The 13061-nt window shown below is 49.2% G+C and overlaps 1 protein-coding gene across 1 annotated transcript in view; it reads left to right on the plus strand.

Annotated features, from left to right (window-relative positions):
- slc24a3 (solute carrier family 24 member 3) overlaps positions 1-13061 on the plus strand; it is a 365303-nt gene that overhangs the window by 330266 nt on the left and 21976 nt on the right. Inside the window, exons 9-11 of the mRNA XM_078230308.1 lie at positions 1579-1632; positions 5002-5138; positions 11703-11863. Of these exons, the coding sequence (XP_078086434.1) occupies positions 1579-1632; positions 5002-5138; positions 11703-11863 (352 nt within the window). The remainder of the gene's footprint in view (positions 1-1578; positions 1633-5001; positions 5139-11702; positions 11864-13061) is intronic.

Raw genomic sequence — 13061 nt, forward strand, 5'->3', positions numbered from 1 at the left:
CCCCCTCCACACTGACCGTCCAACCACCCCCTCCACACTGACCGTCCAACCACCCCCTCCACACTGACCGTCCATCCACTCCCTCCACACTGACCGTCCATCCACCCCCTCCACACTGACCGTCCATCCACCCCCTCCACACTGACCGCCCATCCACTCCCTCCACACTGACCGTCCATCCACTCCCTCCACACTCCCTCCACACTGACCGCCCAACCACCCCCTCCACACTGACCGCCCATCCACCCCCTCCACACTGACCGCCCATCCACTCCCTCCACACTGACCGTCCATCCACTCTCTCCACACTGACCGTCCAACCACCCCCTCCACACTGACCGCCCAACCACCCCCTCCACACTGACCGTCCATCCACCCCCTCCACACTGACCGCCCATCCACTCCCTCCACACTTACCGTCCATCCACCCCCTCCACACTGACCGTCCATCCACTCCCTCCACACTGACCGTCCATCCACTCTCTCCACACTGACCGTCCAACCACCCCCTCCACACTGACCGTCCATCCACTCCGTCCACACTGACCATCCATCCACTCCCTCCACACTGACCGTCCAACCACCCCCTCCACACTGACCGTCCATCCACCCCCTCCACACTGACCATTCACTCTCTCCATCCACACTGACCACCCATCCACTCCATCCACACTGACCGTCCATCCACCCCCTCCACACTGACCGTCCATCCACTCCCTCCACACTGACCGTCCAACCACCCCCTCCACACTGACCGCCCAACCACCCTCTCCACACTGACCGCCCAACCACCCCCTCCACACTGACCGTCCATCCACTCCCTCCACACTGACCGTCCAACCACACCCTCCACACTGACCGTCCATCCACTCCCTCCACACTGACCATTCACTCTCTCCATCCACACCGACTGTACATCCACCCCCTCCATGCTGACCATCCATCCACCGCTTCCACGCTGACCGCCCATCCACTCCCTCCACGCTGACCATTCACTCTCTCCAGCCACACTGACCGTTCACTCTCTCTCCATCCACACTGACCATTCACTCTCCATCCACACTGACCGTTCACTCTCTCCATCCACACTGACCGTCCACTCTCTCCATCCACACTGACCGTTCACTCTCTCCAGCCACACTGACCGTTCACTCTCTCCATCCACACTGACCATTCCCTCTCTCCATCCACATTGACCATTCACTCTCTCCATCCACACTGACCATTCACTCTCTCCCTCCACACTGACCATTCACTCTCTCCCTCCACACTGACCATTCCCACTCTCCCTCCACACTGACCATTCACTCTCTCCGGCCACACTGACCGTTCACTCTCTCTCCAGCCACACTGACCGTTCCCTCTCTCCGGCCACACTGACCGTTCCCTCTCTCCGGCCACACTGACCGTTCCCTCTCTCCGGCCACACTGACCATTCCCTCTCTATCTGCTCTGGGATTTAGTGTTGTGTTGTTATCCTTTCGGAATTGCTGGATATTTTGCAGTTTGCAGAATTCCAGCAGTTTCTCGCTGCTTTGCAAAGATTAATCCCAGGTTTTGTGTGAATTTCCTCACCAGGTGGGAGTCTCTGGTGTTGATCTCAATGTACGCCGTCTACATTCTCATCATGAAGTGAGTACGGATTCCGTTGTATCTTCAGCCCCTCTTGTTATCGACGGGGAGAGACTGGTCGCTGGTGAATCGAGCTTCATTGGAATGAAAACCGCCCACAAACGCTCCGCCTTTGGCCTCCTATCCTGCATTACCACCTTTTGGCCAACATACCTGGCCTTGCTGCCAACTTCCTTGTACAGGCCCTTGGAAGGTTTTTGAAAGCAACGAAGATTTTTCACCTGGGCACCGTGGATGGCACAGTAGTTGGACGGCTCTGTGGCACAGTGGTTAGCACTGCTGCCTCACAGCGCCAGGGACCCGGGTTCAATTCCGGTCTCGGGTGACCCTCTGTGTGGAGTTGGCACGTTCTCCCCGTGTCTGCGTGGGGTTGCTCCGGTTTCCTCCCACAGTCCAACGATGTGTGGGTTAGATGAATTGGCCACGCTAAATTGCCCCTTTGTGTCAGGGCAACTAGCTAGGGTAAATACATGGGGTTATGGGGATAGGGCCTGGGTGGGATTGTAGTCGGTGCAGACTCGATGGACCGAATGGCCTCCTTCTGCACTGTAGGGATTCTATGATTTGTGACCTTTGCAGCTAATGACCGTGCCAGGCTTAGGGAATATTTTTGTAACAAGCAGTATAACTTGGTCTGGGTTGTGTTTCTACCTCTCAGTCACGGCTCCTCTGACTAATGCAGGTGTGGCCACCTTTACCTGTAGATTCTGCTGTGGATTTACAGTGGATCTGGCAAAGCACAAACATACTTAATTAAAGTTTAAAGTTCATTTGTTACAAAGAACAAAAGAACAAAGAACAGTACAGCACAGGAACAGGCCCTTCGGCCCTCCAAGCCTGCGCCGATCACATTGTCCTATCTAGACCAACCGCCTGTACCCCTCCATACCTCGCCTGTTCATGTACCTATCCAGGTAAGTCTTAAATGTCACTAACGTATCTGCCTCAACCACCTCGCTTGGCAGTGCATTACAGACCCCCAACACCCTCTGTGTAAAAAAGTTCCCCCGCACATCTCCACTGAACCTCTTCCCCCTTTATCTTGAACTTGTGCCCCCCTTGTAATTGTCATTTCTGCCCTGGGAAAAAGCTTCCAACCGTTCACCCTATCTATCCCCCTCATAATTTTATAAACTTCTACCAGGTCGCCCCTCAGCCTTTCCAGGGAGAACAATCCCAATTTATTCAATCTCTCCTCATAGCTAATACCCTCCATACCAGGCAACATCCTGGTAAATCTTTTCTGTACCCTCCCCAAAGCATCCACGACCTTTTGGTAGTGTGGCGATCAGAATTGGACACAGTATTCCAAATGTGGCCTAACCAGCATTTTATACAACTGTAACATAATTCGGCAACTCTTATACTCTATTAGTGTCACAAGTAGACTTACATTAACACTGCAATGAAGTTATCGTGAAAATCCCGTGGTCGCCACACTCCGGTACCTGTTCGGGTACACTGAGGGAAAATTTAGCAATGAACCTAACCAGGATGTCTTTCACGTGGGAGGAAACCGGAGCAGCCGGAGGGAACCCACACAGACACGGGGAGAATGTGCAGACTCCGCACAGACAATGACCCAAGCCGGGAATCGAACCCGGGACCCTGGAGCTGTGAGGCAGCAGTGCTAACCACTGTGCTACCGTGCCACCCCTATTTAACACCAAAATTAAATGTAGGAAAATGACTGGACATTTGTCAGTCTCATTATTGGACTCTTTCAGCTCGACTCTGTACCTCAACTCGCCAGTGGAGAGGATGGCCGAATGGTAATGTCACCAGGGACCCAGGCTAATGCTCTAAGGGCATGGGTTCAAATCCCAGCATGGGATTAGGTTGAATTTAAATTCAATTAATAAAAACTAGCCTCAGCAATGATGGACATGGCAACTGTCATCAATTGTTGTAAAAATCTGGTTCATTAATGTCCTTTAATGATGGAAATCTGCCGTCCTTACCCGGTCTGGTCTACATGTGAGTCCAGAGCCACAGGAATGTAGGTTGACTCTTAAATGGCCCAGCAGGTCCATTCGGTTTAAGAACAATTTGTTTGTTTTTATTTATTCGTGTCACAAGTAGGCTTACATTAACGCTGCAATGAAGTTACTGTGAAAATCCCCAAGTCACCGCACTCCGGCGCCTGTTCGGGTACACGGAGGGAGAATTTAGCATGGCCAATGCTAAACCAGCACGTCTTTTGGAGTGTGGGAGGAAACCGGAGCACCCGGAGGAAACCCACGCAGACACGGGGAGAATGTGCAGACTCCGCACAGACAGTGACCCAAGCCGGGAATCGAACCCGGGTCCCTGGCGCTGTGAGGTAGCAGTGCTAACCACTGTGCCACCGTGCCGCCCCGTAGGGATGGGCAACAAATGCTGGCCCAGTCAGCGATGCCCACGTCCCATGAAAGAATAAATAATAAAAATCAACATCCACACCTGTTCCAAACGTTGCCTTTTGCTGATGTGAAGAACCCCTGCTTGTACCTCGCTGAGGCCTACAATAAGGAGATGGGCCGCATGGCCACAACTTCCATATTTTCTGCTGTGGGAATGGGATGTGAAGCGGGATTGGATGATGAGGGGCGCAAAGGGTCGGATTGTAGTTCGGGCAAGGGCAGCACTGACTGCCACCGAGATTTGGAAACCCATGGGGTGGGGTTTTCTGGCCGCCTTGAAAGATCCCGCCCGAGATCAACGGACCTTTCCATGGTCCCACCCCCCTCGCCCGCTACGATTCCCGTGGTGGGCGGAATGGGAAAGTTCACCCCATTGTGTCACGACCTACCCTGCAGAAGGTGGAACCAACGCTAAACACTCTTCCCCTGAGAAAGGCGTGAGTTTATCTCATATCTCACTGTGTGTCTCTGAAAGGCTCCACAAGCTTCACGACAATGAAATATGCATTGTACTCCATCACAAGTATTCATAGAGTTCCTTCAGTGCAGAAGGAGGCCATTCGACCCATCAAGCCTGCACCCACAACAATCCCAACCAGGCCCTATCCCCACAACCCCACGTATTTACCCCGCTAATCCCTCTAACCTATGCATCGCGGGACACTAAGGGGCAATTTAGCTTGGCCGATCCACCTAACCTGCACATCTTTGGACTGTGGGATGAAACCGGAGCACCCGGAGGAAACCCACGCAGACACATGGAGAACGTGCAGACTCCGCACAGACAGTGACCCTAGCTGGGAATTGAACCTGGGTCCCTGGAGCTGTGAGGCAGCAGTGCTAACCACTGTGCCATGGGAAACGTTAATATATTTGGTCTTACGATATCGACTTCTGACTTCAAAGATTTGTGTTGTGCAATAATTCTCTGATGTGTTTTGCTAACGACTGCTCTTCCTGGTCTCAGGTTCAACAGCGCAATGCAAATTTTCTTCGAAAACAAGTGGAAAAAGGCTTCTGTGAACATGGCCAACGGGAACGCAAATAATACAGAAATGGATGACAACAGCAACTGTGATGCAACGGTGGTCCTACTGAAGAAAGGTACGGCCGAGGCTCCATGTGGGTAACCTATCCATCAAATCAATGTCACCTATTCACACAACGCGCCTCACACAAAAAGGAGAGACATGGAAGTGAGGGAACTTGAATCGAGGGGCGTTGTAAGGGAGGTTGGTTTTCAAGAGGGGGAGGGTGCCAGCAGAGGGGACTAATGGGAGAAGGATGGTTTGATTTGATTTGATTTATCATTGTCACATTGGGATGCAGTGAAAAGTATTGTTTCTTGCGCGCTAAATAAACAAAGCATACCGCTCATAGAGTACATAGGGGAGAAGGAAAGGAGAGGGTACCGAATATTGTGTTACAGTCATAGCTAGGGTCTAGAGAAAGATCAACTTAATGTTTGATTTGATTTATTATTATCACATGTATTGGGATACAATGAAAAGTATTGTTTCTTGCGCGCTATACAGACAAAGCATACCGTTCATAGAGAAGGAAAGAAGAGAATGCAGAATGTAGTGTTACAGTCATAGCTAGGGTGTAGAGAAATATCAACTTAATACAAGGTAAGTCCATTCTGATGACTGCAGGGAAGAAGCTGTTCTTGAGTCGGTTGGTACGTGATCTCAGACATTTGTATCTTTTCTCGACGGAAGAAGGTGGAAGAGAGAATGTCCAGGGTGTGTGGGGTCCCTAATTATGCTGGCTGCTTTGCCGAGGCAGCGGGAAGTGTAGACAGAGTCAATGGATGGGAGGCTGGTTTGTGTGATGGACTGGGCTTTGTTCACGACCCTTTGCAAAAGGTCGTGAATGTAGCCCAATCCATCACGCAAACCAGCCTCCCATCCATTTGTAGTTTCTTGTGGTTTCTTCTGGCCTGTGCTTTCGTTTTTTCGATGAAAATAAATTGAAGATCAGAACAAGTGATGGTCCAACACGACAAGACCCAAACACAAAGAGGGAACAAATTTTTGTTAAATGTGATGAGTCTTTGGAAATTTCCAAACAAAGAAATTGAAATGATCGACAGGTGACTGCAAACAACTGGGCAGCTTCAGCGGCCCACTTCCTGGCTAAAAGTCAGCACATGGTGCTGAATCTTAATAAAGGAAACTATGAGGATATGAAGCCTGGGTTGGCCTTGATAGAGTGGGGAGAGTTTTTTTTAATACTTTTCCAATTCAATCAAATCAAATCCAATTCAGAGTCTCAACCAGTTGAGACATTTCAGATCCAGGCTGACAAGACAGGGCGAGCGACCAAACCACCCTGTCCTGGGCCTGATCTACATGAGCCAAGCTGATTGGAGAAGGGGGAGGTTCCTCCTCCAAGACCTGAGCTCATTTGCATCTTAGCCAAAAGGCCGAGATGCCGCTTTTAAAAATTGCTTCATATGAAACATATGAAGCTTCAGTGTAACCTAATGACCTCAACCAAGTGCGGCCGACCATACTACACTTGATCTTAGCCAAAAGGCCGAGAAGAGTGGGGAGAGTTACTTAAAGGGATGACAGTGGATAGGCAATGGCAAACATTCAAAGAGCACAAAGGGGAACTGTAGCAACTGATTCTTCTCGGCCTTTTGGCTAAGATCAAATGTAGTGTGGTCGGCAGCCCATGGTCGGCCGCGCTTGGTTGAGGTCATTGGGTTGCGCTGAGGCTTCATATGTTTCATATGAAGCAATTTTTTAAAGCGGCATCTCGGCCTTTCGGCTAAGATGCAAATGAGCTCAGGTCTTGGAGGGGGAACCTCCCCCTTCTCCAATCAGCTTGGCTCATGTAGATCAGGCCCAGGACAGGGTGGTTTGGTCTCCCGCCCTGTCTTGTCAGCCTGGATCTGAAATGTCTCAACTTGTTGAGACTCTGAATTGGATTTGATTTGATTGAATTGGAAAAGTATTTTTTAAAAACTGATTATTCCTGCTAAAAGCTCAGATCAGGTGTAGTTATGTTGTCCTGCACCTGGTTTTAGTCCTGAGGTTACACCGAGGCTTCATTTGAAGCAATTTTTTTTTAAGTGGCATCTCGGCCTTTTGGCTAAGATGCAAATGAGATCACGCCTTGGAGGAGGTGCAACGCCTGCTCCAATCAGCTTGGATCATGTAGATCAAGCCCAAGACAGGAAGTGGTGAGACTGACTTGTCAGCTTCGATCGGGAATATCTCACTTGTTGGGACTTTGAATTGGACTTTGATTGAATTGAATTGGATATAAACACAAAAAAGCAAAATGGGTAAGAGGGCTTACAAAGGAAATTAGAGAGAGTATCCGATCTAAGGAAGAAGCATACAGATTGGCCAAAAAAAAGTTTAGAATTCAGCAACGAAGGACCAAGGGATTGATTAAGAAGGGGAAAATACAGTTCGAAAGTAAGCTTGCAGGGAACATAAAGACTGACACTAAGAGTTTCTATGGATACGTGAAGAGAAAGAGGTTGGTGAAGCCAAATGTAGATCCCCTACAGACAGAAATGGGGGAATATATAATAGGGGACAAAGAAATGGCCGAGCAACTGAATACATACTTTGGTTCTGTCTTCACAAAAGAGGACACAAATCAAATGCCAGAAATGTTGGAGAATGCAAGATTTAGAGAGAGAGAAGAGCTGAGGGAGATCAATATTAGTAGAGAAATGGTGCTCGAAAAATTGATGGGATTGAAGGCGGATAAATCCCCAGGGCCTGATAATCTACACCCCAGAGTACTTAAGGAAGTGGCTCTAGAAATAGTGGATGCTTTGGTGGTCATCTTCCAGGATTCCATAGACTCTGGGACAGTCCCTGCAGATTGGAGGGTAGCGAATGTCACTCCAATATTCAAAAAGGGAGGCAGAGAGAAAACAGGAAATTATAGACCAGTAAGCTTAACATCGATAGTGGGGAAATTTCTCGAATCCATTCCTAACTCACAGATCACAATCAGTAAGGATAGGCAACAACACCTCCTCCACAATCATCCTCAACACCGGTGCCCACAAGGCTGTGTCCTCAGCCCCCTACTATACTCCTTATACACCTATGACTGTGCGGCCAAATTCCCCTCCAATTCGATTTTCAAGTTTGCCGACAACACCACCGTAGTGGGTCAGATCTCAAACAATGACGAGACAGAGTACATGAATGAAATAGAGAATCTGGTGAACTGGTGCAGCGACAATAATCTCTCCCTCAATATCAACAAAACAATGGAGATTGTCATTGACTTCAGGAAGCGTAAAGGAGAACATGCTCCTGTCTACATCAATGGGGACGAAGTAGAAAGGATCGAGAGCTTCATGTTTTTTGGTGTCCAGATCACCAACAATCTGTCCTGGTCCCCCCATGCCGACACTAGTTAAGAAAGCCCACCAACGCCTCTACTTTCTCAGAAAACTAAGGAAATTTGGCATGTCAGCTACGACTCTCACCAACTTTTACAGATACACCACAGAAAGCATTCTTTCTGGCTGTATCACAGCTTGGCATGGCTCCTGCTCTGCGCAAGAAACTACAAAAGGTCGTGAATGTAGCCCAATCCATCACGCAAACCAGCCTCCCATCCATTGACTCTGTCTGCACTTCCCGCTGCCTCGGCAAAGCAGCCAGCATAATCAAGGACCCCACGCATGCCGGACATTCTCTCTTCCACCTTCTTCCTCGGGAAAAAGATACAAAGTCTGAGGTCATGTACCAAGCGTCTGCTGCCGTCAGACTTTAGAATGGACCTATCTCGCATTAAGTTGATCTTTCTCTACCCCCTGGCTATGACCGTAACACTACACTCTCTTGTTTCTTTCTCTATGAACCGTATACTTTGCCTGTATAGTGTGCAAGAAACAATACTTTTCACTGTATGCTAATACATGTGACAATCATAAATCAAATCAAATCAAAATCAAAGGACTTTATAACAGAGCATTTAGAAAGCAGTGGCAGGATCAGACAGAGTCAGCATGGATTTATGAAGGGGAAATCATGCTTGACAAATCTGTTGGAATTCTTTGAAGATGTAACTAGTAGAGTTGACAAAGGGGAACCAGTCGATGTGGTATATTTGGACTTTCAGAAAGCGTTTGACAAAGTTCTGCACAAGAGATTATCGTGCAAGATTAAAGCGCATGGGATTGGGGGAAGTCTATTGAGATTTATAGAAAACTGGTTGGCAGAGAGGAAACAAAGAATAGGAATTAATGGGTACTTTTCAAATTGGCAGGCAGCAACTAGTGGAGTGCCACAGGGATCGGCGCTGGGGCCCCAGCTATTCACAATATATATTAATGATTTGGATGAGGAAACAAATGTAACATCTCAAAGTTTGCAGGTGATACCAAGTTGGGTGGGAGGGTGAACTGTGACGAGGATGCAGAGATCCTTCAGAATGATCTGGACAGGTTGGGTGAGTGGGCTAATCAATGGCAGATGCAGCATAATTTGGATAAATGTGAGGTTTTTCACTCTGGAAGCAAAAACAAGAAGGCAGATTACTACCTAAATGGTTGTAAATTGGGAGAAGGGAGTGTGCAGCGGGACCTGGGTGTCCTTGTGCACCAGTCGCTGAAGGTAAGCATGCAGGTGCAGCAGGCGGTAAAGAAGGCAAATGGTATGTTGTCCTTCATTACGAGAGGTTTCGAGTACAGGAGCAGGGATGTGTTGTTGCAATTATACAGGGCCTTGGTGAGGCCACATCTAGAGTATTTTGTGCAGTTTTGGTCTCCTTTTCTGAGGAAGGATGTTCTTGCTCTTGAGGGAGTGCAGCAAAGGTTTACCAGGCTGATTCCGGGGATGGCGGGACTGATGTTTGAGAAGAGATTGACTCGGTTAGGATTGTTTTCGCTGGAGTTCAGATGAATGAGGGGGGATTTCATAGAGACTTATAAAATTCTAACAGAACTAGACAGGGTAGATGCAGGGAGGATGTTCCCGATGGTGGGGGGAGTCCAGAACCAGGGGTCACAGTCTGAAGATTCAGAGTAGACCATTTAGGACAGAGGTGAGGAGACATTTCTTCAACCAAGGAGTGGTGAGCCTGTGGAATTCATTACCACAGGAAGTAGTTGATGCCAAAACATTGAATGTATTCAAGAGGTGGCTGGATGTAGCACTTGGGGTGAATAGGATCACAGGTTATGGGGAGAAAGCAGGATTAGACTATTGAGTTGGACGATCAGCCATGATTGTAATGAATGGCGGAGCAGGCTCGAAGGGCCGAATGGCCTCCTCCTTTTCATATCTTCTAAGCTTCTATGTTTCTACGTGGAGTTTTGAGTCATCACATTGGAGGCCACCATGCATTCAGAGAAGATTTACCAGATTAATAGCTGGCCTGGTGGGTTGTCTTATGAGGAAAGGTTGGAGACGCTAGACTTGTATCTGCTGGAGTCTAGAAGAGTAAGCGGCAACTTGATTCAAACTTGATTAGGTTGATTGGCCATGCTAAGTTGACCCTAGTGTCAGGGGGATTAGCAGGGTGACTATGTGGAATTACGGGGATAGGGTCTGGGTGGGATTGTTGCTGGTGCAGACTCGATGGGCCGAATGGCCTCCTTCTGAACTGTAGGGATTCTTTGATTCTATGAAACATATGAGATCCTGAGGAGCCTTAACAGGGTGGATGTAGAGATGATATTTCCAGACTTTCGAAATGTGGTTATCTCCCTCGTGGAATCCTGATTGTTCTGGTCTCTTTCTAGGGTTGTGGGTTTTTTGGGGGTGGCATGGCGGCAGAGTGGTTTGTGCTGCTGCCTCACAGCGCCAGGGACCCAGGTTCGATTCTCGGCTTGGGTCACTGTCTGTGCGGAGTCTGCACGTTCTCCCCGTGTCTGTGTGGGTTTCCTCCGGGTGCTCCAGTTTCCTCCCACACTCCAAAGATGTGCAGGTTAGGTGGATTGACCTTGGTAAATTTCCCTTATTGTCCAAAGATGTGTAGGTTAGGGGGATTAGTGGGGTAAATGCACGGGATTACAGGCCTAGGTAAGATACTCTTTCGGAGAGTGGGTGCAGACTCGATGGGCCGACTGGCCTCCATCTGCCTTATAGGGATTCGATGATTCTATAATTCTTGTGGGAGAATCTACAACTAGGGTTCACTGTTCAAACATAAGGCGTCGCCCATTCAAGATGGAAATGAGGAGAGTTATTTTCTCTCTGAAGTCATGAATCTTTGGGACTCTCTTCCTCAGAAGGCAGTGGAAGCAGCGAGTTTGAATATTTTTAAAGCATGGAAACAGGCCCTTCGGCCCAACTTGTCCATGCTGCCCTTTTTTCCTTTTAACCACTAAACTAGTCCCAATGTAACTGTTTAAAATGCTTTTTAAAAGACAAAATTGTACCTGCCTCCACTGCTACCTCTGGCAGCTCGTTCCAGACACTCACCACCGTCTGAGTGAAAAGATTGCCCTTCTGGACCCTTTAGTATCTCTCCCCTCACCTTAAGATCAGCAACGGTCCTATTAAGTGGCAGAGCAGGCCTGAGGGGCTGAATGGCCTCCTCCTGCTCCTGGCTCATATGTTGGTATCACGGGTTTGAGGGAATCTCAACAGCACTGGGGGAAAACAGTAGCCCTTCGAATGGGGAGACGGGAGATGGTGAGACTTTTGGCTTAATGTTGTTACTGTTTCTTCGCAGCTAATTTCTGCCGCAACTCCTCGGTGCTCATGGTCGATGAGCTGCTTTCGGCTTACCCTCACCAGCTCTCTTTCTCTGAGGCCAGTTTAAGGATCATGATCACCAGTCACTTTGGACCCAAGACCCGACTCAGCATGGCGAGCCGTATGCTCATCAATGAGGTATGTGCCTCACAGCCTCTGCCGCAGGTGTCAGGAAGGTTCAGGTGTGAAATTCCTCCCGCTGACTGGTCAGAGGGAGCAAACTTAGTTACCTGTCAGTGCTATATCCCCAATTCAACGTATTCCCATCCCCCACCCTCACGCACACACACTGAGGGGCGCGATGGGGTTCGCGCCCTGTTTCTTGCCTCTCTGGATTGTTGGTGTGACCAGTCTTGTGCCCAGGAAGGTGCGGGGGGAGGGTGCATCAGGGTGGCAATCGGCTGGGGAGGGGGAAGGGGTATTGGGGTGAGGGGGGGGTGTTGGGAGGAGTGACTGGTCTCTCTGTTCTATGCACATTTGTGCACTGAAAGATCTGCGCATGTGCAATGGCGCCCTCTAGCTCTGAGCATCAGCTTCCCGGCGAGAATAGACTCCGTTCTCTCCCCCTACTGGCGTGAATCACACTTTGCCTCTTTTTTTAACGCTATGTGGCATAAGATCGTGTCTGGAAGCTCACTGAAAAAATAAGTGCGATTCTCTCCCGTTTCCACGCTCGTTCAGCATGTAGAATCTGTAAGATCGTCACCTGAGAGTTTGAAATTGTGGCCTAGCGATAAAAAACTTATATTCTGAGTCCTTATGACCAACAATCCAGTGACACCTGCCCCTTGAAAAGGTGCGACCTTTAACCTGCCATTTCTATTTTACTGAAAATAAGGCCTGAATTTTATCAGCCGCCCGATTGGAGGTAAAAAACGATGGGGCAAGGGGGGGAGCTGCAGGGGACTGGTAAAATAGCGGGCAGCCGTGCTGAGGCAACACCCTGACTCAGTCCCGCCATTGGGACACTGAGAAAGGAGGGAGTTGCTTGGTATAATTGAAGGCCAAACTCCGGGCCATTTTACAGAACTGCCACTTTGCGAAGGCTGCCAGCTTAATGGAAGTGGCATCTCTACAGAAGCCAGAGGCAGAGGGCTTGATGGCCTGAAGACAGGGGAGGGCCGCAGGCAGTGAAGGCTGTCCAAGCGGTCAAATGATTCTCCCCTCCTGCCACGCCCGCCCACCCCTCCCCACTCCCCCAGAAGGGTTCACTGTCCCTCAACCAACAGGACTTCAGTTTTTGGCCTTACTTGGGTGAGCTCCTGAGATCTTTTGCCTGCTCAAAGGCAACACCCTCTGATTGGACCAGCAGCTTTGGGAGCTTGCGTACCATCCT

Source organism: Mustelus asterias, chromosome 15 (assembly GCF_964213995.1).
Source record: "Mustelus asterias chromosome 15, sMusAst1.hap1.1, whole genome shotgun sequence".
In the NCBI taxonomy this organism is placed as follows: domain Eukaryota; kingdom Metazoa; phylum Chordata; class Chondrichthyes; order Carcharhiniformes; family Triakidae; genus Mustelus; species Mustelus asterias.